The following is a 25,656-nucleotide window of genomic DNA, read 5'->3' as shown; positions in this document are numbered from 1 at the left end:
TGAGATTATCAAAGCTTGGCTGAACATGTGAAACCCATGTTTCCATCAGTTAGACTCTACTGCCCCCTACAGTAAAATACAGGAGATGCTAAGCCTACTGTTGTCTGGAATCAGTTATTTGAGGGAGGTTCTTGGATAGATTGTATTGGAATCACTCCAGATGGATGCCTTCAGAATCTCTTGGGTTGATGCCTGAAATCCTCACTTAACAGATTCCTCCAGTGCAATCCTTGTGCATGTAATGTTTTGGAAACTGCCTCTAAATTGCAGTGACTGAGGGATATACACTGATATACGACTACTAAAAATGGTCCAGTTCAGTCTTACACGGGGTATGGCTGTGATCACCTGTACTATGTAGATATCATCTTGTCTTGCACCAGGCAGTGGTGTTTTCCAACCTTACAGGAAGGTTTTTTTATTTTTTTTATTTTTTTTATTTTATTTATTTATTTTTTTTGGTTAGCCACCCATTCTCTAATTCTGGATGCAATCGTCAAGAGATCCACATCAGCCCCCAGTGTACTGTGCTCTTAGCGTCTGTACAGTTGCCCTGATTTAATACATTTGCCCTCATTATCCCAATACATATTATCCTATCATTATATGTGTGTGAGATCAGTCTGTCTGTCTGTCTGTCTGTCTACCTGTTATATCACATATCTCTTTAGATAGTTTTTAATCTTGAGTAAGTGAGGTGAATGATTCCGACTGACAAGACATGGAAGGTGCTGCATATAGTTGTGCAATCTTCAGAATTCAGGCCCTGCACTCTAAGAGTTAGACCTAAAGATCACATATCCAAAAGTGGACCAGTTGTGCTCTGTTTGTCCTCTTCTGGATCATAGTTGACCCCTAGTAAAACCATTAGGATGCAGAAAAATCAATCTGTAACAGGAGAAATATATCCATCTTTGGGGGTGAGGAAGAAGAATTAAAGACATTGGCATGGGGTAGTGAGATGGCTGGACAGGTCAAGGCACTGGCTGTGTGAGCTGACAGTCTGAGTTCAACCCCTGGAACCACGGAGGAAGGAGAGGGCACACACCTAGAAGTAGTCCTCTGATCTCCACTGCACGTGTGGCACATGTGAACTTGCATTCACACACAGACATTGCACAATAATAAATAAAACACAAATAATACGGTATGCACTTTTCCAGTACAGAGTTACAAACTGCAGATAGTTATTTAGCTGACAAGTACCTTTGTCTCCTATGAGCCTTTTAAAGCACAAACATGCATCACAGATAACTCTGAGATCACTATTGTGTCTTTGACCTCATTGCCCCCAGAGAACAGAGTGGGAATTGTATCAGCAGGAATCTGAAAAGAGCCTTCAGGCTTCAGCAGAGTGTGAGAGACAGTGGGGAATAGAGAGCACAGGCCATCAGGCAGGAAGACGGCCAGTGGAGAGGTCGCTTCTGAGATGACAGAGCTTGTCAAGGTTTTTCCTTTTGTCATTTGAAAAGAGTAAGCAGAGCTAAATAATTCCAGAAGATCCTTTTATATGATGTTCACTACAGAAAGTAATAGGAAGCTGTAGAGTCCAGACTATGGGGAAGAGATGGTGAATGAGGAGGCTGACAAGATGACGTTCCAACAAGGAGTGCCTGTTATTCAGAAGACGATGAATTAGAAGGAAATAAAAATACACCGTTAAGCCCCTACACAGTTAAATCAGGGTATTGGACAATCCTGAAGGTATATATTAAATTGTGGGGTTTCAAAGCCTACAGGGGGCAGAAGACATTTTCTTTCATGGTTGTTGAATATGTCTTTGAATGGAAATGACTGACACCAGCCTTGTCATCACACCGGGGAGCCTGGAGCCAGGACATGCCTAGATTAATAAGACTGAAAAAGTAAGGAAATGACTCTTTTTTTTTAACTTGGATTGATGAAAAAAAGGAGGGGCGGGTTCCTTACTTCATAGCTATTCTTCTTCCATGACTTTTGTGAAGTGGCCCACATGAAAGAGATCTCATTTCATCAGAGCAAAGACATCAAAAGCATGGTGGTGTTAGGTAGGAGTGTGGGTGCCCAGGTACTGGGGAGGAGGTGAGGGTAGATCTGTACACCTGGGTACACAGTAACACTATGCTTCATAGAAGAGTGAGTGCAGCTTCCCTGATTCATCAAGGACAATGATTAGAAACTATTTGCTGAGCAGAACAGTGCCCTAACATCATGAGCTCACTTAGAGACCTCAGTGTGTGGCTCAGACACACATTTTATGGAACAGAATTGAATTTTAGAAAACAAAGAGAAGCAGTTTTAAAGGTAGATTCTATATTTCCTTACAGTTGTAGGGTCAGAGTATCCAAAGAGTTCTTCCCTGTCCTTGTGGGTAATCTCCAAAAGAATTAAAAATGGCAGAACTAAGAAATCAGTCACAAGAAACACAAGGAATACACAAAGCCTTCCTGTACACTGCTCTCCCCTTTACCTATTTTGATCGTGTTAACAGTAATCAAATCACTCCTATGTCATCGTCTTTTAGTTACAAACAGAGAGGGCTCAGGTGTTTGGAGAATCAACTAACTTGCAAATCATTATAACTGGGAGTCATTCACTGAAAGAGATTAAAGCACTTCCCTACTGGGAGTCTAGTCTGAGAACACAGATGAATACTTACACACGCAGAAGGAAACAATGTCCCTCTGTGTTATGCTTTCACTCATGTGGCAGTTCCTGGCCTGCTGGTGGGGACCAGGAAAGACAGTCTTGAGAAACAGGTCAGTGAGTCCTACAAGCAAAGCTATGGGTGCTTTCTTCCCTCTGGACAAAAGCATGGGTTTAACTTTTTGGATGAATAGTATGAAGTACTACAGTCACACAACTTAATGCAAACTATTCATAGTAACCTAGTTCTACCTGAAAACGCAGATTTTTTTTCCTCCATCAATCCTCCCTTGTTAATGACATAAAATCCATTAGGTGGTATTATGATTTTGAAACATACAGGATTTGAGATTTCTGTGTCTCAGACCCGTATAAGATGGCATTTGCAAATGAGTCAATCCTGCCTGAGCTGTGTATTCCTGGACCCTGGCACCACACATCCTTCCAAAATGAGAAACATGATACTGAGCTTAATAAAGTGGAAGACTGATTTCACTGAACTCTAACTCACAATGATGCACTAAAAGACACTGAGCCAAAAATTGGAGGAAAACATAAATCGATTGCAAACCAAAACCAGTGTGGTAGTGCTACATAGACCCTTTTCTTACTAGCCCAACACACACACACACACACACACACACACACACACACACACACACACACCCCTAGAACAAGGAACTGATGTATTCTGCCATTCACAATCACCCTGTCAAATCCCATAATGCCATGATCTCAAATGGACTGGAGTTTAAAAGGTGAATTTCCAGAAGACATGGCGAACCTTGAGTTCTCATCTTTAACTATAATCCACTAAGTGGTCCTCAAGGGAGAGTAGAAAAAGAGAAGTCAAGTCCATGGCCACTGAGTGATCCCAGGCTGGGTTTTCTCTTTTACACTCTCTTAACCAATGCTGCCTCTTTCATTAGTGGGTTGAAATTCAATGAGGTAAGCTGTGGCTCACCAGGTGCTTTTCATGGCACTAACAGTGGCATCAGGACACCTGAGTCTCTGACTAAGTGTCATGAAATTTCCTCTAAGAGCCCTTTTCTGTTAACTTCTGATGTCTCTCTCCTACTGCCCAGTCTGTCTGGATGCCTGTTTTCTCAGGGTGTTTTGCCAATTGCTTTTCTTTCCCTATTAGTTAGATATAGACACCAGGGAGAATTGCAGGGTGTCAGAGCAGAGGACAGAGGGCAGCAGAATTCCCAGGGTTCTGTGGCTAGTCATGGCCTCCACATCCAAAGTTAGCATCCGACAAGAGTAGCCTCCTCATCTTTGTCTCTCAGTGAGAGAGGCATCTCTACTAAGATGGAAAAATAGAGGATTTTATGAGCCACATATAAAATGTACTTAAGGCCTTTGGCAATACCAATTAAGAATAAAGAAAACTATTAATAAATGTGGCTGATAAGGTTTTCAGACAAGGCAGCCAGGCAACACTGCAGTTAGCAAAGTCATAAGCAGAATCGGCAGTTTTATAAAACGCATATGAAACACTTAAAACTGAATTAGTACAATTTAAATTGTTTTAAGACAGGAGGAAAGAAAAGGAACACACACACACACACACACACACACACACACACACACACACACACACACACACACACACACTCCCACTGGGCAAACCTGGGAAGAGTCTTGAGAGAGATTTGAAAAATAAGTGTACCTAGACTTTAAAATAAAACCTCGAGCTCACATTTGTGAGGGACGCTCCTTGAAAGATTGCTGTGGTATCTCATGCAAACAACAGACAAGACAAAAACAAAAACCACTCCAAAAAATAAAAAAGAAAACCCAATATCCAGAAATTTACATTCTGAAAAGGACCAATAAGTGCTAAGGATTCTTGTTCAGGAAAATGACCGATCACATTTGAATCACCAGCCATTTAGCATCCTCCAGACCCTTAACATGCACTCCAGGACCATGAAAAACAGGATTTTAAGGAGCCCCTGCGCACAGTGACTGTAGGCACCTGGTGTCTTCACCTGTTTCCTACCGTCTGTCCATATGTTAGCTTGCTAGCTCTTTCCGACGACACACTAGGCATTGTTCACAGAGACGAAGGAAAACAACAAAATAGCCCAACTGTCCTCACACTCCACCCCTCTTTGCAAAAATCCCTTCCAAAACAACTACTCACATTCACCAAACACAAAGTAATAAAAGAGTGACTTATACCCAAACCTGGTCAGTCCTTCCATTTCTGGAAACTTGCACACAGACTGAAGAAACCCACTCAGCCTTAAAAAGGTCGATCATTTTGCTGTCTACAGCTTCATCTCTGAGAGCGATTGCCGGCTTCCTCGGTCCCTGTCTGCTTGCTCTCTCACTCCCTCTGTGTGTCTCTCTACTTGTACGGGAGAGGAGAGGGTTCCGTCCCCTTTCCTGTTTCTGCTGCTAGATGAAGGATGAATGCTAAACACAGGATTCGAAGGGATTTTCCCCCCCTCTTCTCAGGCGAACAGTTGGAAATCTGAAAGTCTTTCTCTTTTGAATGGCTTAATACGCCACTCACTCACCACAGAACATTTATATAAAGAGGCATAAACACAACCAAGAATTCTACTTAAAAAAAAAGAAAGAAGGAAAAAGAAAAACAACCCTCCTCCAAGCCTATTCTGTTTACTTAACTATTAGCACTTACCCTGAGATGTGCCATAAATGCTCTATTCCAAATGTACAAAAGCCAGCCACATCTCAACTGAGAATTAAACAGTTTTAATGTCTTCAAATCCATGCTCCTGCTCCAAGCCCTGATACAGGCAGTCACTGGCAGCGGTACAATAGTTCTCAACAGCAGACATCTGATTCTTGACATTTAAAAATAACAATATTGGGAAAAAGGGGAGGCTTTTTTTTTTTAATTAACTAAAACAGCTTGTGAGTGAGCACACAGCACCCATTGAGTGTATTGATTGGAATGTACAGTGACTACAAGGGAATCCTTGACAGCTACAGGCTAGACACACACAGACCCCTTACCTCTTACACAGTCCTGGTGGGGAGCTTGCCCTAGGTTCATGCCCAGTGAAACTCTCCAAAGACCCTAGAAGGCATTCTCATACTGAAGCCCTACTGTTTACTGAATACTTATTGACATTAATTAGTGAATTAATCCACTATTTGATATTAATTAGTGAATACTAATTTAGTTTTGAATCATATTAGGGATCTTGGTTTTCTTTCCACTGGCAGCCTGATTTCACATTGACATTTTTTGACTGGGATGGGCACAATGCAGGTCGAATGCACGCATGGATTTGCTTCAGACTGAGACTAAATAATAAAATACAACACACATTTACAGCTACATCAGAAACACATCGCAGAACTGGACAGACCTGGGGTCAGCTGTTGGTTGCCCTGCCTCAGTTCTGTCTATAAAGCTAAAGTCAAGGAGGACTTCTTGGGAAGAAGGTGGGGGCAGAAGAGAGGAGGGAAATAGAGGATGGACATGATGGGAGTTTTTTAGGCAAATGGATGAAAATGTCATAATGTTATGAACCCCATCTTTGTACCAGAAAAAGTTCTGAAAAAACAGTCAATGCAAATACAGTATTTTTCCAAAGTTGTTTTGGGTACCAAATGAGATCTAGATAGTTTCTAACACATGAAAGACATGACAGGATTGAGCCCGGTAAACAGAAAAACGTCAGACTTCAGACTTCACAGGGGAAAGAATCAGTTTTGGCTCATCATATAGCTATGTGCCCTTGGTCAAGTTATTCAACACCGTTTTCTATTTTTTTCCTCTGTGAAATGCCTTTAAAATTTCAAAGAGCGAATTGAGTATCACTTGAGAGGCATCTGCTTTTTGGCAAGCATTTATGAATTGAGAGTTACAGGCCTTCCAAGTCTTGGAAATTGCTCTAATTAATACACTGAAATACTCAATTTATGAATTTAAAAATGAGTAGAGACATTACAGCTGTTTAGAACCAAGTGCCTTGTTCCCTAGTAGATGAAGGAGGCACTGGAATCTGAAGGATGGCTCCAGCCAACACCACCAGTTAGTGGCAAATAGGGCAAAGAAACCCAGTGTTCCTGGTGGAGTGGGCTGGCATTTGCTCACTAAATCTTGCAATGGTGATGTTACGTATGACTGTAAATCCAGCCTGAAACAGGCACCTACAGTACTAGGACTAGAAAATAAAACAACTCTTTTTCTTTCTCCAAATTTGTTCCTAGGCTGAGTTTATACACAAAATTATCCCACAGGAGCTGATGGGAGCTGGCAAAATCTGTTTCCTGAGAAGAATATCCCACAGGATGTGGGATTCTTTGTCTCTCCTTCTAGAAGCAAGAGAATTGTTGGAACTCAGGTCTCAGGAGGCATCTCCTACTCCCCCTCTCTTCAGGAATGCTCAGTTCTCCCCTCCCTTTCTGTGTTAAGAGCATCCCAACCTCAGTCTAGAGGGCAGGCAGGAAGAGGCTGTGGTTCTCCATGTTGACTGTTTACTAACATGATCACCCCACTGTGAAACACATTTTTATAAACATCTCTGTATTTTCAGCTTGAAGGCCTTGTACAGAGTAAACTCAATAAATGTACCTAAATAAACTGCAATGCAGACTTCGATGTATCTTTAAAAGGACAAGTAAACATGGGGTTAAGGATTAATTGTTGCCCGAGGTATGAAAGAAAATATTAACTTTATGACAGTTTCAAGACTGAAAAAAAAAGGTGCCATTGTTCTAGGTAGCAAGGTGGGGATGGGAGAGGGAAGCACATGTGAGCTCTATTGTAATTATTGTTTCTAGTGGGGTGATAGCAAGTTAGTGGTGGCCCCACTTTAGTTTTCCTCATAGCTTTCTTAAATATACTATTAAAAAAAACTAGCCCAAGGAAGGCAAATAGTTTGAAAATAGAGGTTTCTAGCCATTGAAGTGTGGCCGTATTAAACCCACACTGTGAATTTTAAACAGTTCATTCTGATGTTACTGAAGAATTTTGAAATACCCCACTTTCACCTTCCTCACTCTCCTACTTAGTTTTGGCATGAAGTAGGAATAAGCCCAAATTTCAGTCTGACAATCTTCAGGTCAAAGGTCAAAGTTCCTCAATGTTTCAAAGCCCCAGTTTCTTCTTTTGGTCTTGAAGATTGAAGACCTTCATCACAGTGTCTAGTACACAGTAACTCTGTAGCTAATACACATTTTTCTTCCCCCTTTCTCTCCCATGGCACACCATCTCTCTTGAGATTTTGACTTTGGTAGGCATAAAAAGAAAGGAAAGTGAATTTCATGGAGGATGCAGGAAGAACACTAACCATTGCACAAGTACATGGGAGAATTCTAATATAACAATGGCTGGTGTTGGAACCATGATCAGCATCCTTCTTAAGTCTAATTCTTCTAATTTCTCATATCTTACCATGACTTACAATAGCACAGGACATAACAATCATCAGTAACAGAGCCTTCACATAGAAAACGTCCCGATTTCTGGGACATCCCCATATCCTTACTCAAACTTTTCAAGCCAGCTATTATTCTTTTCAACAAGAGTACTTCACTTTCAATATTGGATAAAATTTATGTGCTTAAATACTTTCTAAATCCTTAACTTCAGGCCTCATAATGGCCATTTTGTGAACAGACTTGGGTTCTAGTCCCATTTCTGCCACATTTAACAGTGTAACCCTTTAAGCCTTTATTTGAGTTCACTTTTTCTTATTTTAAGTGGGTCAGAAGATCCTTTTAGCTTGAAAATTAATAGTTCTTTGCCTGCATCTATGTATGTGTACCATGTGTGTACTTGTGAGGTCAGAAGAGGGTGTCAGATTTCCTGGATCGGGAGTTACAGACATTTACACACGACTATATGGGTACCGGGAACTGAACCTGGGTCCTCTGCAAGAGCAGCCAGTGCTCTTAACTACTGAGGAAATCTCTCTAGCCCCTTTTGGTGGTTTATTTACACACAGAACCATCATACAGTAAACTAAGCAATCCTATGTTAAGTGGGAAATGCTAACATGTATTTGTGACAAGGTATCTTCTTCCAAAGTTTGGGTATGGGCCCTGTCCTTGCTCAGGCCTGGAGAGATACTCCCAAGAACGAGTTTAACGAGCGAAGTTCTTCGGAAGGAATGGCATGGTGCTTTTGGGGTCTAGTAAAAACTTTCACTGTGAGAGAGGGACAGCGGGGAAGAAAGGGAAACACAGATGCTCTGAAATGGGGGGTCTTTATGTGGTGCATTGTTTCTTAGGGAAAAAACAACTCTGGAGGGGAGAGGGAAGAAAGCTCCGCCTGCCCGCGCTGATATTTTTATCCAGGTGAATCTCCTTTAAGTCAACTGGAGGCAGAAGCAGAAAGGGAGCAGAAGTCGAAGGGGAAGAGCACCCTGCTTTGGAGGCCGTGTGTGGGATTTACATGCTGACACTAATTGTATTTCACTGCACTGATGTCTCCTCTTCGCCCTCCTCTCCCCTGTTGTCCTGGGCTTCTGCAGCTGTGCCTATTAGGCCCCCCAACTGCCTCCTTCTGTCTCCACCTCTGCAGGGCATTATCTGGGTTTTCTGTGTCTTGGGAGCGGGGCGGGCTGGGGATAATCACTGCAATAAGGAAGATGTGTGCATGCTACGTGGTATCAAGAGAACTGAGTGAAGCTGGCAAATCGTGCTGCCTCGAGTCTCCCCAGATCGCTGCCATTAATCACCGAAATGATAACTAATCTGCTTGAGTTCATACAGACATCTCAGAATAGAGCCAAGACTAGAACCCAGGAGCAAAGACCACACAACCGGGCCGGGAGCAATTCACAGCACGTATCACTTAACGTAGATAGTACCTGTAGGTACTGGCAGGACCGCTCCTGTTGACATGCCTCGGACTTCACCATGGCCTGATCCATGTTCACGGAGGCTTTCTGGTAAACCTCTCGGGCTCTGCTCACGGTGAGAGTGGAGGACCAGGCACTCTTCTTCAGAAGCGGGGCATCCAGAGTGACCGGCAGGTTAGCGCAGGTGGAGCACTTGATGTCATTGTTACTCCGGGAGGCCTTCACCGCCTGCTCGCTGATGGTGTTGTAGGCTTCCATGAAGTACTGCGAAGCCGAGCGGTCAGGGCACCTGCCCATGGTCATCACACCCGAGGGCGTGTGGTAGAGGCACATGTCGCCGTCCAGGTTGTCATCTGAGCTCCACCAGCTGGGGGAGGTGGGGGAGGCGTTGGAGGCACTGGATCTGGCCTTGGACTCGGAACGCCTCTCTTTGCTCTTGCTGCGTTTGCCGTATCTCACAGTTTGTGACTCGTCGGGGCTGGCCTTGCCCCCATTGACGCTGCCTTTGGACGGCCCCTCCAGGGAGTGCGACTTGGTGAAGAGCTTCTGGACCGAGTGGACCAGGTGTCGGATGCGGCCCGGGCTGTCGCTGCGATGCTCCACGGCGGTGCGCTTGTACTGCAGCGTGTGGTAGCCATCCCGGCTGAGCGGCAGCTGCCTTTCAAACTGATCCAGCAGGTTGGCGGGGATGCGGTTCGCCTTGGTGGCCAGGGTGCGTGGCACCAGGGCACCCTCGTCCTTCAGCTCCTGCTGCGAGGTGTAGTGCCTGCGTGGGAAGGTGCTGCTGGCCAGCGGGTCACTGAAGGGCCCCACGCACTCGGCCTGGAAGGAATTCCGCTGCGTGTAGTAGGGGTGGTCCGCGGGGTGGTGGTCCACGGGGCTCAGCAGGTAGGGCTTGTGGTCCGAGTGGTGTGACAGGGAGTCACAGGCCGACTCGCAGGTGATCCCGTGGTGGTGGCTGCGGCTACCCGATAACCCTTTCATTGCTGACTGGAAGCAAACGCAGGGGTCATGGGAACCCCGTTAAGTTCCAGACCCGTCTTGGGCAAAGACCTGAGGGATGAAGAACAATGCATGGAGTTAGGTCTATCCTAGGTACATGTACACACTACTGTTAGGTTTCTGAAGGATTCCAGACTGTTCCTGAAAGCAGCTTTCATGCATTATTGGAAAGGTCTCTCTTCTCACCTTTGTTAGGGTGGAAAGAATTATGGGACAAGTAAACTATGAAATGCAATCCCAACTGCTAATTTTTTTTTTCTGAGATATTCTTGCTGCACAGTCCAGTCTGGAGCGTTCAATCTTGCCTCAGCCTGAGTACTACCACACTGAAATCCTTTCCATGTTCTTTGACACAGTAGCTCTCTGTTTTCCCTTATGGTTCCAGTAGCTCAATGTATCTTTCGCCTGCTTCTCTTCTTTCCTTCTTGATACAATGTAAGAAAGATATTTTACTATGTTTAGGTGTGGGAGAAAGTTATGTAGGTATGTGTTGATGCCAGCTGAAAGCAGAGGTGCAGGTGTGGCATCCTCTGGAGCTGGAGTTACAGGAGGTTGTGAGCTGCCCAAATTCAATCCTGGGAATTACACTAAGCAGTATTCAGCCACTAGACCCAACTCTTTACACATTCGCCACAACTTCAGCATATCTATAGGGCTAGGTTTCTGTGGAAAGCCCTTCCTGGTACCCACAGCAGAGAGACAGTTATGCTCTTTTGATTTTATGCCATCTCATATCCACTCCCTGGAACCCACGGGATTGTTTGTTTCTGTCTCTCCCTGTTGAAGTTTCTTGCAGCCTGGCTTGATGCTTCCTCACGTGTATATCTTCCTGTTATCAACAAGATATTACTATAGGCACAAAGAAAGCATTCTGAGTGTGGGGGATTAAAAACAAACAAACAAACAAACAAAAAAACAAGATGAACAAAAGAAGCCCGTGACACATTGAATCATCAGGATTTGTATCGATTTGTTCCTCATTAACTTTCTGTTTGGAATTCTGTAGGAATGATTACAGTATCCAAACATATTAATGATGCTAATGTTAAGTACAACTGTGTATTTATGCATTAATAATGTTAATGTTAAATACGGGCCCATATATTAATCAGCTGCAGATAGCAAGACAAATAGACCAGGGACATAGGGAAATTTGTCCATGTGTTTCTGTTCTCAGAGAGCCAAATGTCCTGTAAACAGAGTAAGGAAGTGTATTGGCTGAGTCTCATGTCATGTCTTCTGGTTGTCATGGTTTGGATCCCAAAGAGCCCCCAAAGGTGTGTTGAGGGCTTGGCTGTTAGCTTTCGGTGTCATTGATAGGTCATGGGAACTGTGGTGTCATTGGTAGGTCATAGGTACTTGGGTAGATGGAACCTCTGGGGAAGAAGTGAGGTCACTGGGAGATGCTGTGGCCCAGGCTCCTTCTAGCTCTTGCTTTCTTTAATTTCTAGCTGCTGTGGGATATACAAGCTTCCTCCATCATAATTCACCATGATGTGATCCTCTACTACAGTCCAAACCACGGGACTAAGTGAGCTAGGACATCACCTCTCCAAGACCACGAGCCCAAACAAATCTTTTGTTTTATTAAGTTGATTTTTTTTTTTTGGTTACTTTGCCATGGTGAAGGAGGGATGACACACTAGTTTCAGGTTTTTGGCTAAATGTTCACAAGTGAGAGCAGAATGACCAGACATTGAAAGGCTCTGGGTCCTGAGGATCTGAATGGAAGACTCTGGGCCTCAGGGTCAAATTCGTGTGCAGGAGTCTTAGTCTCTGCTGTTCATGCAGTGGGAGCTCACACTGAGTTCATCTCTGAGCTCAGGTTGTTCCCAAGCTCTGGAAACAGTCTGAGGCTCTACCAGGGAACTTTATTTTCTTTTGACTTTAACACAGTGTGCTTGCTCTTTAGGACTTGACTGAGGTCATCATGACAGTTTGCTTAAAACTTCTTTTTTTTTTTTTAAGCTTTCTCCAGCATAAAAATTGTCATTTTAAAGCATTGCGCTGGAATGGTTCAAAAATGTCATTTCAGATTTTTCAAAAATGGAAAGATAAATGGCTAGTAAAAATACAGGGTAGGCTAAAATGCATGCACCTGGATTCATGAAGAAAGACATACACTTTTAGAGAGGCCAAAGCTTGCCTTTTCTGGGGGAAACATGGCATTTGTGAGCTCATGACAATGCTGACTGTCTATGCCCCCTGAAGCCCCCTGAAGTTCCTCCCTCCCTCTCTTGTTTTCTGATTGCTGCCTAGGATTGGACCTGACGCCTTGAACATGTCAGGTAAGTAATCTCTCCCATTTCATGGTTTAATAGCTCAAAACTACTGATGGGAGATTTTAACTGCTGGTCTTTTGAAATTGGTTAGTTTACTAAATGAGGAAGGCACAGACTCAGTTCATTTGTCCAATCTCAAGTACAGTGTAAACACTTAATCTTGGGTAATGCATACATGCATGCAGAATTTCCCTGGTGGTTCATACTGTGACTGAAGTAGCTTCTGCTCAGTGACAATGTGGCCACACAGGGAAGACAGGGGAGGCATTCCCCAGGCATGAAGGAAGCAGCCATTTCAGTGAGGCAGAAGATGGCAGGTGAGCTGTACTCTCGCACCTCTTAGATGTCCACTTCTGTCTCGCCATGGGCCCTGAGTTCTACCTGCCTTAAAGTTACAGTCTGGGAACTTTTTCTGGCCCAAAGGATGTCTACACAAAGTACACAATGATGGTATGTCTAAAGGAGAGAGAGACACACACAGAGACAGAAGCACAGAGACAGAGACACAGAGAGAGACAGAGACAGACAGACAGACAGACAGACAGACACACACACACACACACACACACACAGAGAGAGAGAGAGAGAGAGCAGCAGGAAATGATCTAGAGGCGTTAAATATATGTCTTTAGCAAAGCTACAGTGTGAACTGACTTCTGAGAAGCTTTTCTCTATTAGCCAGGTTTCATGGGAGGTGGTTGAGGTTTTTCAAATATGGACTTAACAGTAAAGACAGAGCTAAGGAAACAGTTAGATGGTAGAGCACTTTGCCGAGAGTGAGAGACATCTTGGGTTCACTCTCCAGTGCTGTGCTAAATATAAATAGACAAGCTAAAGAAGAGGATAGCCCTGGAGGCCTCATATCATACACATTTCAGGACTACACTGAATTGGTTCTCCACATAGCAAGTAACATGAGATGAGGCTTCAAGCTTGTCTTCTGAAGTGGCTCTGTCTTGGGTAGATATTTTGTGCTAAAAGAAATGTGAAATTGGCAAGAGTTTAAAAGATGGATTTTCTCTATAATGTATAATATTATTTCAATCAGATATTCAATAATTATCTTAATATGTGAGCAACATTTTATGGAATAAGATAGTCCCTAAGGACAGGCAGAGAAAATGAAGAGTCTTTTTACAACCGTTATTGATTAATTATGCTGCTTGATGTAACTCATGATAATTTTGTGTAAGTTAAACATATACAGTATGTTATTTACTAAACTTTAAGTGGTTTATTTTCATCACAGTGACAAGTGCCTAAACCTTCCAAGAGGCTAACAAATTTCATCAGGGCTGGACAGTAACTCACTTCTTCCTTCCTATTGCTTGTGAAGGGACATTGAGCTGTAGTCATTTTCCTCTATGTCAGGGGTTGCACACCAGATATCCAACATATCAGATATTTACATGACTATTCAAAATGGTACTAACATTACAGTTATGAGGTAGCAACGAAATAATTTTAAGGATGGGAGTCACCACAACATGAGGAACTGTATTAAGTGTCAAGGGTCACACCATTAAGAAGGTTGAGATCCTCTGCTCTATTTCTTGGTAAATAAGGTCATAATAATGGCACTACACACCATAAATGTTTTAAAATGCCACATCTCTTTTTCTGGTCAAGGTCAAGAGATTATCAGCTTGGCTCTTTCTGTAGAAGATCTCACACTTTTTTTTTGTTGTTTAAATCCTCTTTCCATTTTAAAAGGTGACTAGATCAATTTTGTGGTTAGAAATCACAGCAGCACACTTGGCCACTTCCCGTTGAGCAAGGCAGATGATGTAACATCCTAATGTCAGTGACCATTGACAGACACATGTGGATGACACCTGCCATGGAGAGCTTGAGTTCTCATTCCTCATGCTTCACACCCCCCCTTTCTAGCACCCTTCTCCCCATGGCTCCTCCTAACTGATGTTTGTAAATAGCATCTGTGGGCACCACTGTCTCCCACCTGTTGTGTGACCAACAGCACCGGAATAAAAGTACTAACTGAGCATTGCTCATGTGCAAAATCTAGGGCTTGCTGCTGCAAACATGACCAAATGCATACAGAGAATCCTTACTGGCTGAAGATCTGGTTATGATCTACTCAGAAAAACATGATCGAGGTGTGAAAAAGAAAAAGCTAACTCATGATCCTCCTCATTGAATACAGTCTTGGAGATGGACATTGCTAGTGGCTGAATTAGGTTTCAATGGGCTGTAACAATTTCTGAAAATAGAAAGGGAAGCTGCCTCTTTTGCCTTTCTCTCTGAGCAAGGCTGTAAAGTGTGGTCAACATGTCTCCGTGAAGGTTTCTATGGCTACAGTGATTACATCCAATTCTTTCTCGTTCACCATGACTTAAAAATTATTTTGTTGTTCTCTGGGTTCAGATCGTATGTCCTGATGCTTGGCTTGGAGAATTTGTTGCTCTACTGGTGACCGTGAGATGAGCTTACTGTGACAGGCACTTTGTTTTTGCCGAGTCCCTGCACCTGCAACAGAAGTATTGCTGCACAGATGACGACCGAAGCAAAAATGACTAAGTGCTGCAAAGGAAAAACCTCTAGGTAGGTAATTTATGAGACCCAAATGAAACAAACAAACCAACTACACATTAGAAGATGCTGACAGGGGGAAAAATATCCCTCCAAAGCAGGTGATTCCTTATTTCCCTTATTTCTTTTTAATTTCTGTGCAGGGCTTTATTTAGAGCTGCTTGTTTTGATTTTTTATTTTACGTGTAGAGAAGAGTCAACCAAAGGCCTTTGGCCATCTTACTTAGCGAGGGCTGGCAGTCAAGCAGTCACAAACTGTGTCACAAACAACGTGGGAGCTCCCGCCTAAGAGAACAGAGAGCATCATGATCAGGTTGAGGAAGGCAAGTCTTTATGGATCCTTTCAGGGTCGAATTACCTTTGTGGCTTTCCTCCATCTGCCTATGACTTTCTCATGCCAGATTATCACATTGAAATAAGAAATAAAAAAATTCTTGTATCAAAAAGGACAACCTAATCCTTGAACAATGGCTACACTTCCCAGTGTCCCTTGGTGATCAAAGTCACTAATTCTGACTAATAGGGTACAATTGGAAGTGACATGTGCAATTTCTGGGAAAGATCTCAAAAGTGATGTTCTCTTTCACTCTTACTCTGACTGGAATGCAGGTCTGAGGGCTGGTTCAGGCAGTCATCTTATACCACTATGAATACTACCTATTGAGCATGGGTGGAATACAAAATAAATGTTCTGGTCACTGTGGAGTGCTGTGTCACCTAGTTATCTTGCTTCTGTAAGAGGAAAAAGACTTCTGTTTGGTTTGCACCACTGTTCCCCTTCCTTGGGGACCAGTTTCTGAATGAGATGGAGCAGCTGAGACACAGTCCTAGAGGCCAGGGAAACTATGTCATGATGTAGAAACGTACCTTGCAGGTGAGGGCACTCCATTTGAAGATTTAAATAAGACAGTGGCATGGCATGCTCAGAGGTGTCCTAAAGACCTCTCTGCTAGTCTTTAGGAAGTAAACTTAAGGAAGGAGGAAGAAGAAGGTTCAAGAAAGCAATTATTTCAAGAGAGAAGAAAGAAGGGGAGGAAGGACAACCCTAAAGTGGTGATATCCTGGCCAGCAAGGTAGTTCCTCAATTCCTGGTCTCTCAGCTGAATAGGGATGCTCCTAACACAGCCTGAACATATCCCGTACCTTTTCTAGAAAGAAAAAAAAATACTCCAGGTAGAGGATCCAGCTTTCTCTAGCAAATCTTTTCATCTACTTAAAATAAAACCTGGTTCTATGGGCAGCCTCCAAACCCATGAACTAAAGAAGCCCCCTCCCCCTTTTAAATCAGTCCCTGGCCTAATGTATTTCATTATGGTAACAAAGATGGAAATGTATACTTAAAGACATGCAGACATTAGCGGAGCACCTTTGAGTGCACACTGTGTGAAATACTCCAATTATGTTATTCGAAGCACAGTGCTGAGCCATTTTATACACGCAGAATGTACTTTGGCTTTTCATTAACATTAATTGCTATCCTAATCACCTGCAGTTTGATTTTGTGAATATCTCTTTGAATTGGGGGGTGGGTGTTGCATTTCTCGCTCAGAAAGATTTGGTATTGTACAAAGAACAAAACAAACAACCGAGGCCTTCTCCCATTTAGTCACGGTGGGTACCAAATCATGGTCGCCTCACAAAGCTTACAAAAGGCAGCTCTGTAACAGCTTTTGAGAATCAGATGGTGGGGATAAGTCCTTGAGAAAGGCTGCCGGGCCATTGTTAATATTGCTATGGACTTGCTGCAGTTGGGGCAAAACATCACAGAGCTTAGTAGAAGATGTTTATGTGCAGACAACTGAGGTAGCAAATTGTAATAGGTCACATTTATTAGACATAGATAGAGGAAATGGTGGCTGTCTTTACTCTGAGGAAAACAGCTGGTACATGCCTTGTGGCGCTGTTTTCACTGGCTTTCCAGGGCAGGGTTGATTGTCTCAGCTAAGCCTGTAGATTCGTGTCCTGGGAGTGAGATGGGAGAGTATGACCGCCTTGATCAGCAATGGTCAACAAAGGCCATTTTCAGACCTACTGTAGAGAAGGAAACCCCTTATCTTTCGGCGTACAGCTGCTTCAGAATATTGACGGGGAGGACTAAAAACCATCAGCATCTACTAAAAAAGTTGAGAAGAACTTGCAAGCTACTGCTTAATCAAGAATAAACAAAGAGCAGTGACAGATTAGAGCAGTTTAATGGGATACAAGCCAGTTGTGATGGAAGATGGGAAAATTGGAAACAATGACAGCTAAGGCAATACCACAATGCAACTTGGAAAAAGCAGCAGAAAAGAGCCTCTGATAAGAACAGAGTTATTTTTGTCTGCATTTCTCATAACTAGCTGAAGAGTCTGGTGAGTGTGTTCTGGCACATTCTAGACAAGCTACTTCACAGAACACAAATCCACGAGTGCACACACACACACACACACACACACACACACACACACACACCCTCTGAATCATGTTTTCTTTTGTAATCTCTCCCTTTAAATGTAATTGTTTGCCTTACTGAGTTTGTAATGCAATTCTACTTTCCTGAGTTCTGAGGCCTCAGAGTGCCGGCAGTGAGGCCTTTTTGTGATAGTCACTCAGTCAGCAGCTGCACTTGGGAAATTTTCTCCTACCCACAGCATCTGCTGAGGACACCCTGGCTGGGTCTGTTGAGGCAATCACCATATTTTCCGAGCTGACGGGGCAGTTTGAAAACCTAACTCAGGGGCATTTGTGCAGAGGCTTTAATTGAGGGAGCCAGATGCTCCCTCTAGAGAGTGAAGTGGAAATATCCCCAGTCAGTGGACCTTTGTGAATGCAGGCAAGGTCAAGGAAAGGGACATGTATCTACACAGGTACCATAGGATGGGAAGAGTTATCTGCTGTTTAAGCTATGTGACAGTGAGGCCACTGGATCTGCAGAAGGAGAGTGTGTAAGGAGATGAATCAGTCCCGAATCTATGCAGCCTCCAGGAATAAATAAAAGAAAAAAATGTCTACCAAATCTTTTTGGTATAGGTAGTCAGTTCCCTGCTGAATCTGATAGCAAGGCCAGAAAGGCTTATATATGCATATAAAGGGAACCCCTCTTCAAAGTTGGGGTATTGACAATCATACCAGAACTACTGTCAATACTCTGTGTTTAAGTGGGCACAACGTGAGTCCCCAGCACCAGCTCCTTGGGGATTGGTTAAGGTACCTTCACACAGCTTCACACAAACCTATTTATTGAGTGTGACATATGAACACTCCTCTTGGAAAATGCTCGTTAGCAGCCTCCCTCTCTCAGTGCCAAGGAGACAGTCAGATGCTATGGAGGAGATGAGGGTTAGGGTTAGGTTCTCAGTGTCTGGCAGACTCACTTTCTTCTGGCGAGCTTGGCTTTCCTGGCTTCTGCAATGGTTAATGTTAGTAGAGACCAGACTTTCGACTCCCAAAACACCGTTTCTTCCTTCAGTTCATCGGGCCATTTTCAAAGTGCTCTACTTTTAACTTTTGTTTGTCAAGCAATGAAGCTTTTTCATTTTTTCACCTTGGTACCAATTTTGTCTTCTCTTGGGGGTTTGTATGCCTAATCTTAAATTTTCAACAAACAAATTCATCTCCACCTAACATTCTAGAAATGTGTTTGGGGATAAAGAGGGATTTCATATCTGTGTTAAAGTCCTAGGATCAAACTGTCGACAGATAGAAGTAGACAGCGAGGCACCAGTCCATGTGTCCCTTCAGTGTTCTGGCATGGAACCACACCAAATAAATACTGATAAATCAAATTATTGACAAAGAAACTATTATTTGGATAATGTGTGCTGAGCACAGTGAAAGGACTTTCTCCTCCTCCTTCTCCTCCTCCTCCTCCTCCTCCTCCTCCTCCTCCTCCTCTTCTTCTTCTGTTTTTTGAGACATGGTTTCTCTGTGTAGCTTTGGAGCCTGTCATGGAACTCACTCTATAAACAGAGATTCGCCTGCCTCTGCTTCCCAAGTGCTGGGATTAAAGGCCTGCACCACTACCGCCTGCCCAGAATTGAGGTTAGCATTGTATTTTCTGTTTCCCCTCTTCCATTTTTTTCTCATATTCCTTTACTCTTGTTCTTCCTGTCTCTGCCAGCTCTCATGATAGCTTATTCTATTTCCTCATCTCTAGTCTTGTGGCCCAGGGGATACAGCAGGTCAAACATCCTGTCATGTCCTCTGCTCCACCATATACGTCACTGGTTCTGGATAATATAAATCAAAGACAGATGCCACTATCTTTTTGTCCTTTGGCATAGGCTGCCAAACGTACCTGGGGGTAGAGCCAGTACCGAATCTCAACTCTCTTCTCAAATCCTAACTATTCTGTTACAGATATTCTAAATCCTTGAGCCTAATCATTCATTCTTCATTTGTGAGGACTTGGTTGGAAAAAGAAACAGTAAAAACTAACTGGTTAAAAAAGGTCTGTGCCTCCAGTAATCATCTACCAAGCAAACATTTTGAGCTATATACTAGGATTCTGAACATTTTAAATGTATGATATCATAGTTAATTATTAAATAATTCTATCTGTTAAGAACTCAGGGTATATTTTAGGACCCCTGAAGGATGTCTGGGATCTTTGACAGTATTGAAGCCTGTGCAAGCTGTGGTTTCTCCTATACACACTTGCATTTAAGTTTAACTTACATACAAATGGGGAGCAATATGAAAGTAACAATGACAAAATGCTATAGTTATTAGTAATTTCAGCATATGAGTCTTTTTCCTTTCCTTGATGACCTTAATAACTTCTACACTTAACTCCTTCTTGTTAGCAAATGTCAATTGCCATCTTGTCTACTCTTTCTCTTTAGGGAATTATTAAAATGAATAAAATAAGATTACTGTTACTGGGATAACTCAAGACCCGATCTGATATCTGAGACAGTTAGTAATGTCTAGATGTCAGGTGGTCAGACAGCATGCATTGGTTGGGTGGAAGGATGACTCAGAAGCCAGGTAGGATGAAGCAGGCAAGAAATTTCAGCATATCACTCAGGAAAGCAAACAGGATTTAAAACTCATGAATGGTTTATTTCTGAGCACTCCACCCAGTATTTCAGGCAGCTGACTGCAGAGTGACAGAAATTGCAAAAAGTTAAACTCTGTATAAGGGGTGGTTATTGTGCTCTTTGGATAAAGAAATATACTTTCAAAAATAAGTGACTTGCCCTAAGATCATGAATTAGTGAGTTTTGAATGCAGAATGTTTTCGACTAGTATATTGTGACAACTATTATTTTCACCTTTAACATACACACACAGACACACAGAGACACATACAGACACAGAGATACAGAGACAGACAGACAGACAGACAGACAGACAGACAGACAGACACACACACACACACACACACACACACACACACACACACACACACACACAGACACAGACACACATACCCAGTCTGTGGTATAATTCTAACAGCAGGCTTATAGTATAATATTCATTATTCGATTATCCCATTCTTAAACTTTTAGTTGTTCCTCTATACCCGCAGGGTATAATATCAGTCTTTCAATATGGCCCACAGCGGGCTGCGCCGTCATCTGCAACCTGCCGTCCAGACAGCTTTACCTGCTGTCCCCTCAGCCTTGCTTATGCTGGACACGAATGCTGCTCTCCTTGCACCCTCCCCAGATGCCATGATGTGCTTTGTGCTGCACACGGCTGCAACACTCGCTGCCATTTGTCAGGCAAATTCTCACTCCCCCTTCCAAGTGGGTATGAACACAGCCTCCCCGCTGAAACATTACTTGGCTGCAGGAAACATGGAAATGATAGGCCTTATCTAATTTATCATTTAGTTGAAAAATAAATCACATGGACGTGACAATCACAGGATAATACAAGTCAGAATCTAATCAAGCAAGCACTGAATTGTGTGGCGTACACGCTGCCCATGTAATGTGGCAAGTAAAAAGCTTTTGGAGAAAAAGAAGTCTGGAAGGTGCAAAAGTTAAGGAGTACCAAGACATCTCATTCTAGAAAAACTGGAGCAGCACACACTTCAGAGATGAGAGTCTTCTTTTTTTCTTTTCCCTTTTATTTAGAAACAATCATTTTACATATCAATCCCCCTGTTCCCTCTCCCGCCCATCCTCCCATGCTCTCTACCAATCCTCTCAACCCACCCCCAGGCTCTCCAAGGATGGTAAGGCCTTCCATGGGGAATCATCAAAGTCTGTCACATCATTTGTGGGAGGGCCTAGGCCCTCCTCTGTGTATCTGGGCTGCAATAGTATCCCTTCATAGGGAATGGGCTCCCAAAGTCCATTTGTGCTCTAGGGATAAATACTGGTTCTATGGTTAGAGGTCCCATAGCCTCCCCAGGTCTCCTAGCTGGCACCTACACTCAGAGGGCGTGGTTCAGTCAAATGTTGGTTCTCTAGCTGTATGACTTGGGTCCCTGTGCTCTTGCTAGGTCAGGTCCAGCTGGTTCTGTAGGTTTCTAGCACGGTCTTGACCCCTTTGTTCATTACTCCTCCCTCTCTACAACTGGATTCCAAGACTTCGGTTCAGTGCTTAGCTGTGGATGTCTGCTTCTGCTTCCATCAGCTACTGGATGAAGGCTCTATGATGGCATTTAAGGTAGTCATCATTCTCATCATAGGGGAAGGGAATTTAAGGTAGCCTCTCCACTATTGCTTAGGTTCCAAGTTGGGGTCATCTTTGTAGATGTCTGCACAATTCCCTAGTGCCAGATTTCTCTTTAAACCTATTGTGAGAGTCTTAGGGCAGTGTGAACACTTCTCTGTGTTTTTAAGTCTAACTGCTTCATCTTTCCATGTGGCTTTGTTGTTTTTATTGTGAGACAAGTTCTCGTTATGTTGCCATAGCCCTGGCTGGCTGGAATTTGCTGTGTAGACCAGACTGGCTTCAAATTTGTGGCAATCCTCTGGTCTTTGCTTCCTCCTGCTTATAGGCTTATAGGGGTTATAGGCATGCACCACCATGCTTTGTTCCTCTGAGGTGTTGAGCGCTTCCATCTCCACCTTAGACAAGGTCTTTGATAGCATCATCAATGCACTAGCTGGAGCCTGTGAGACTGACAAACTTGGCATCATTCAGTCCTTCTTCTGGGCTCCTTTCATGGAACTGCTTTTGGATGTTAAGCTGCTGCTCTCCACAATGGACCTTCCCCCAAAAGCTACTCTTCTCACACTGGGCTTTTTCCTGTAGGGATGTCATGCACCTCAACAAAGAATGGCTTGAATGAGGTGCATGGGGGAATCCCGCCCAGGGTTTTAGCATGAACTGCTCTGTGTTCTCAGCACCTCCCTTTCAGCTTGGACATACAGTGCTCCTGGAACACAACAGTGTTTCTAGATCAGCCATGGTGATCTCCTTCAGTCTGAATACTGGGAAATATTGGGAAATTTGTGAAAATATAGCAGTGGTTCTTTTACTTTTTTACTTTTAGTGTAGCTGCACTGTATCTCCTTAAGTTCTTCTTGTTACTCTTTTTGATGATACACACACTCTTGTAAGCCGTGCAACCCTTCATGCAAATGCATTACACTGGAGCAATGCATCCATGCCTAGGTAGCTCTGTGTTCTTTAATGTTAATCCATGTCTTCCCCACTCAGGATACCACATGTTGAATGTAAAAAAGGCTGTCAAACATGAGTGTGCATTTGAGTCTGATAGAAGACCTCTTGGGCCCCAGCTTGCTGGATCCACTCTCACAGTTTATAGGGTGGTTCCCAAGGACTAACAAACTCTATGGCAAGGTTTGTACTGGTCCCATAACCACTTGATGGGGCTGGGGAATGGAACAGTTTGGGTCGGTGTTGCATTTGTTGAATGCAATATGATAACTAACATGTGCCTTCTGTGTTATCTTATTGGAAACAATTTCTCCTTTCATCAGGGTCTTGGAATATCTGCTATAAATTATTTCCCTACACGCACCTCTCCCTCTGCAAAACATGCAGTTTAACCAGGCACGGGGCCCCTCATCAATGCTCCTTTTATGGTTCTATAGATAAGATCTCCAAACATTGACCACTGGTAGTGGATCATTATCTACAAATGGACTTTGGGAGTCCTCTCCACATAGAGGGACACTCTCTCAGCCTAGACACACAGGGGAGGGTCTAGGCCCTGCTCCAAATGATATGATAGACTTTGAAGACCGCCCCCCCCCCATGGAAGGCCTCACACTCCCTGGGGAGCAGAAAGGGGTTGGGGTAGGGGGCAGGGAGAGGGAACTGAGATTGACATATAAAAGAAGATTGTTTCTAATTTAAATTAAAAAGTCCCCCAAACATTGCACACAGTCATCAAGTGTTAGTCAAACACATTATTAGGAGTTTGTTGCATTTTTCCTTGCATATTGTGCTAATTTATAAAGAAAACAAGCAGCATCATTCTATAAACAGTGCATATTCTGTACAGGTGGCCCACAAAGCTGAGGTATTGTGCTAATTGTTGAGTATTGAACAATGGCTAATGAAGATGGCTAGCGCCTACTTTGCTCTCTCATCCATCCACACACACCCGCTGCAGATGCCTAGAGGAGGCTCATTCATCTTTCTTTAGCCTCCTCAGCAGGGAGTCTCTCCAGTTACAATAGCAATAATTGAGAAAACTATTGCAGAAATTTTTCAATAGCAGTAATTGAGAAAACCATTGCAGAAACTTTTCAATAGCAATAATTGAGGAAGCCATTTTCTGTACATCTCTGAAGACAAGGACTTTTTGGTTCAATCCTGGTTTCTAGTTCAGTTCTAGAGGATTCAATGTTACTTCTGACCTCCATAGGCTCCTACGCACACATGGTGCAGGTACATGCAACTCAGGCACACGCATGTAAAAGGGCATCACTTTCTCTCTGTACACAAGTGTCAGGATGAATGTCCATCTAGATAGGTGTATATGCTTCATTTCCCTGCCACATAAATGGGTAGCCTATACTTTTCCAGGGATTTAAGCATGAATTACCCTGGCTGGCATGAGTGTCTGTAGTCGAGGTGAGCACTGAGCATTTAAGTTGGCTAAGAAGCAGCTTCCAAGGGCAACGGCAGTGTGAATGGCTGTTGCCTGGAGGAAAGTAGCACGTTTCTGTGTTGAGGAAACCTTTGCCTGCTGAGGAAATGAACCAAACAAACCAAAGTCTGAGATGTTCTCACCCTACATCTTTCTGTCCACATGCTGGGTCTCTAGGCCTGACTGGATTTTACAAAATGTCTTTTCCTCTGCCTCAAGCTTCAGTCAGCTTCCTTTCAGTGCCAGGTATTTTCAACTTGGGAAGGAGACGCCTTCTCCATGCTGCTTTCTGCTCATCTTTAGGGACACACAATCCTGCCACACAAAAGAGTACCATTGCCGAGATCCTTGACCGTCATGTGTTTTAATTTTATTTATTTATTTGGGGGGTATGTGTAAAAGTCATGGCCTGTTCTGTTGCAGAGAACAACTCGAAGGAACGAGTTCTCTCCTTCTTCTATGTGGGACTTGGGGATTGAACTCAGGTCTTCAGGCTTAGTGGCACCGACTTTATCCCAATGAGCTGTCTCAATGGCTGAATCACCTACTTTAAACACGGTCAGCTTTGTGCAGCTTTCCAATGAGGCAGTTGCTCTTGAAATTAATGTTAGCTTTTTCTCAAAATTTACTTTTGTTTTGAACTTGAGAAGTTTTCCGGGTCATTACATGAATGCAAAACCAAAACTAAAGCCAAGCAATAAAACAAATCCAAACAAAGACGTTGTAGAGAAAAGGATTTTCTAGGAATGAAAATAAACTCTGCAAAATGGATAGGAACCCAGGAGAAAACAGTCACAGAGGGAGACTATATCTTTAACTAATCCAAGCACTGCTCAGGAGACACCTGCTTCTGTGGTGAAGCTCATCAGAGACCTGAAATCTCACTAGTAACACAGCCTGTCTCTCCCAGGTGTGGCTGGAAATTGGAGGTTAACTCATCACGATATTTTATCAATACCTGACATTGCTGATTTTTCTCATCAGGATCATATGAAGCTTTCCTCTGGGACCCTTGCGATCTCTCTTGCTTACTGATTCCTGGACTACTACGGACCTGGCTTCTGGAAATAACATTTAGCATCTTAAGCATTATGTTCATGGGAACAGTTACTCATATATTGTTCTGACAGGATCCCAAAGGGGAATCCCTTGGCCACTGCCCAATGCTAGGTACAGGGTGAGCGCTCAACTAACACCAAGTGGCCCCTCAGCCCACTGGCTCACTTTCAGGTCCCATAAATGAATTAAACTGGGTTCTCCAAGACTTGTGAGAGGAAGATTATGTCTTTGGGGTGTAGGAGGCTCCATACACGACTAGATTGGCTAGAAGACAAAGGTATTCAGTCTCAGAAAGCTGTCTTCTAGCATGTCACAACTCGAAGGAACGAGTTCTCTCCTT

The 25,656-nt window shown here is 43.3% G+C and overlaps 1 protein-coding gene across 1 annotated transcript in view; it reads right to left on the bottom strand.

Moving 5' to 3' along the window:
- LOC100774912 (disks large-associated protein 1) overlaps positions 1–25,656 on the bottom strand; it is a 766,677-nt gene that overhangs the window by 301,692 nt on the left and 439,329 nt on the right. The window contains exon 5 of the mRNA XM_027397813.2: positions 9,429–10,472. Within this exon, the coding sequence (XP_027253614.1) occupies positions 9,429–10,403 (975 nt within the window). The 5' untranslated portion in view covers positions 10,404–10,472. The remainder of the gene's footprint in view (positions 1–9,428; positions 10,473–25,656) is intronic.

The sequence above is a fragment of the Cricetulus griseus genome, chromosome 2 (genome assembly GCF_003668045.3).
Source record: "Cricetulus griseus strain 17A/GY chromosome 2, alternate assembly CriGri-PICRH-1.0, whole genome shotgun sequence".
Lineage (NCBI taxonomy): Eukaryota > Metazoa > Chordata > Mammalia > Rodentia > Cricetidae > Cricetulus > Cricetulus griseus.
The sequence above is the reverse complement of the archived record's forward strand: the minus strand, read 5'-3'. Positions and strand labels throughout refer to the sequence as shown.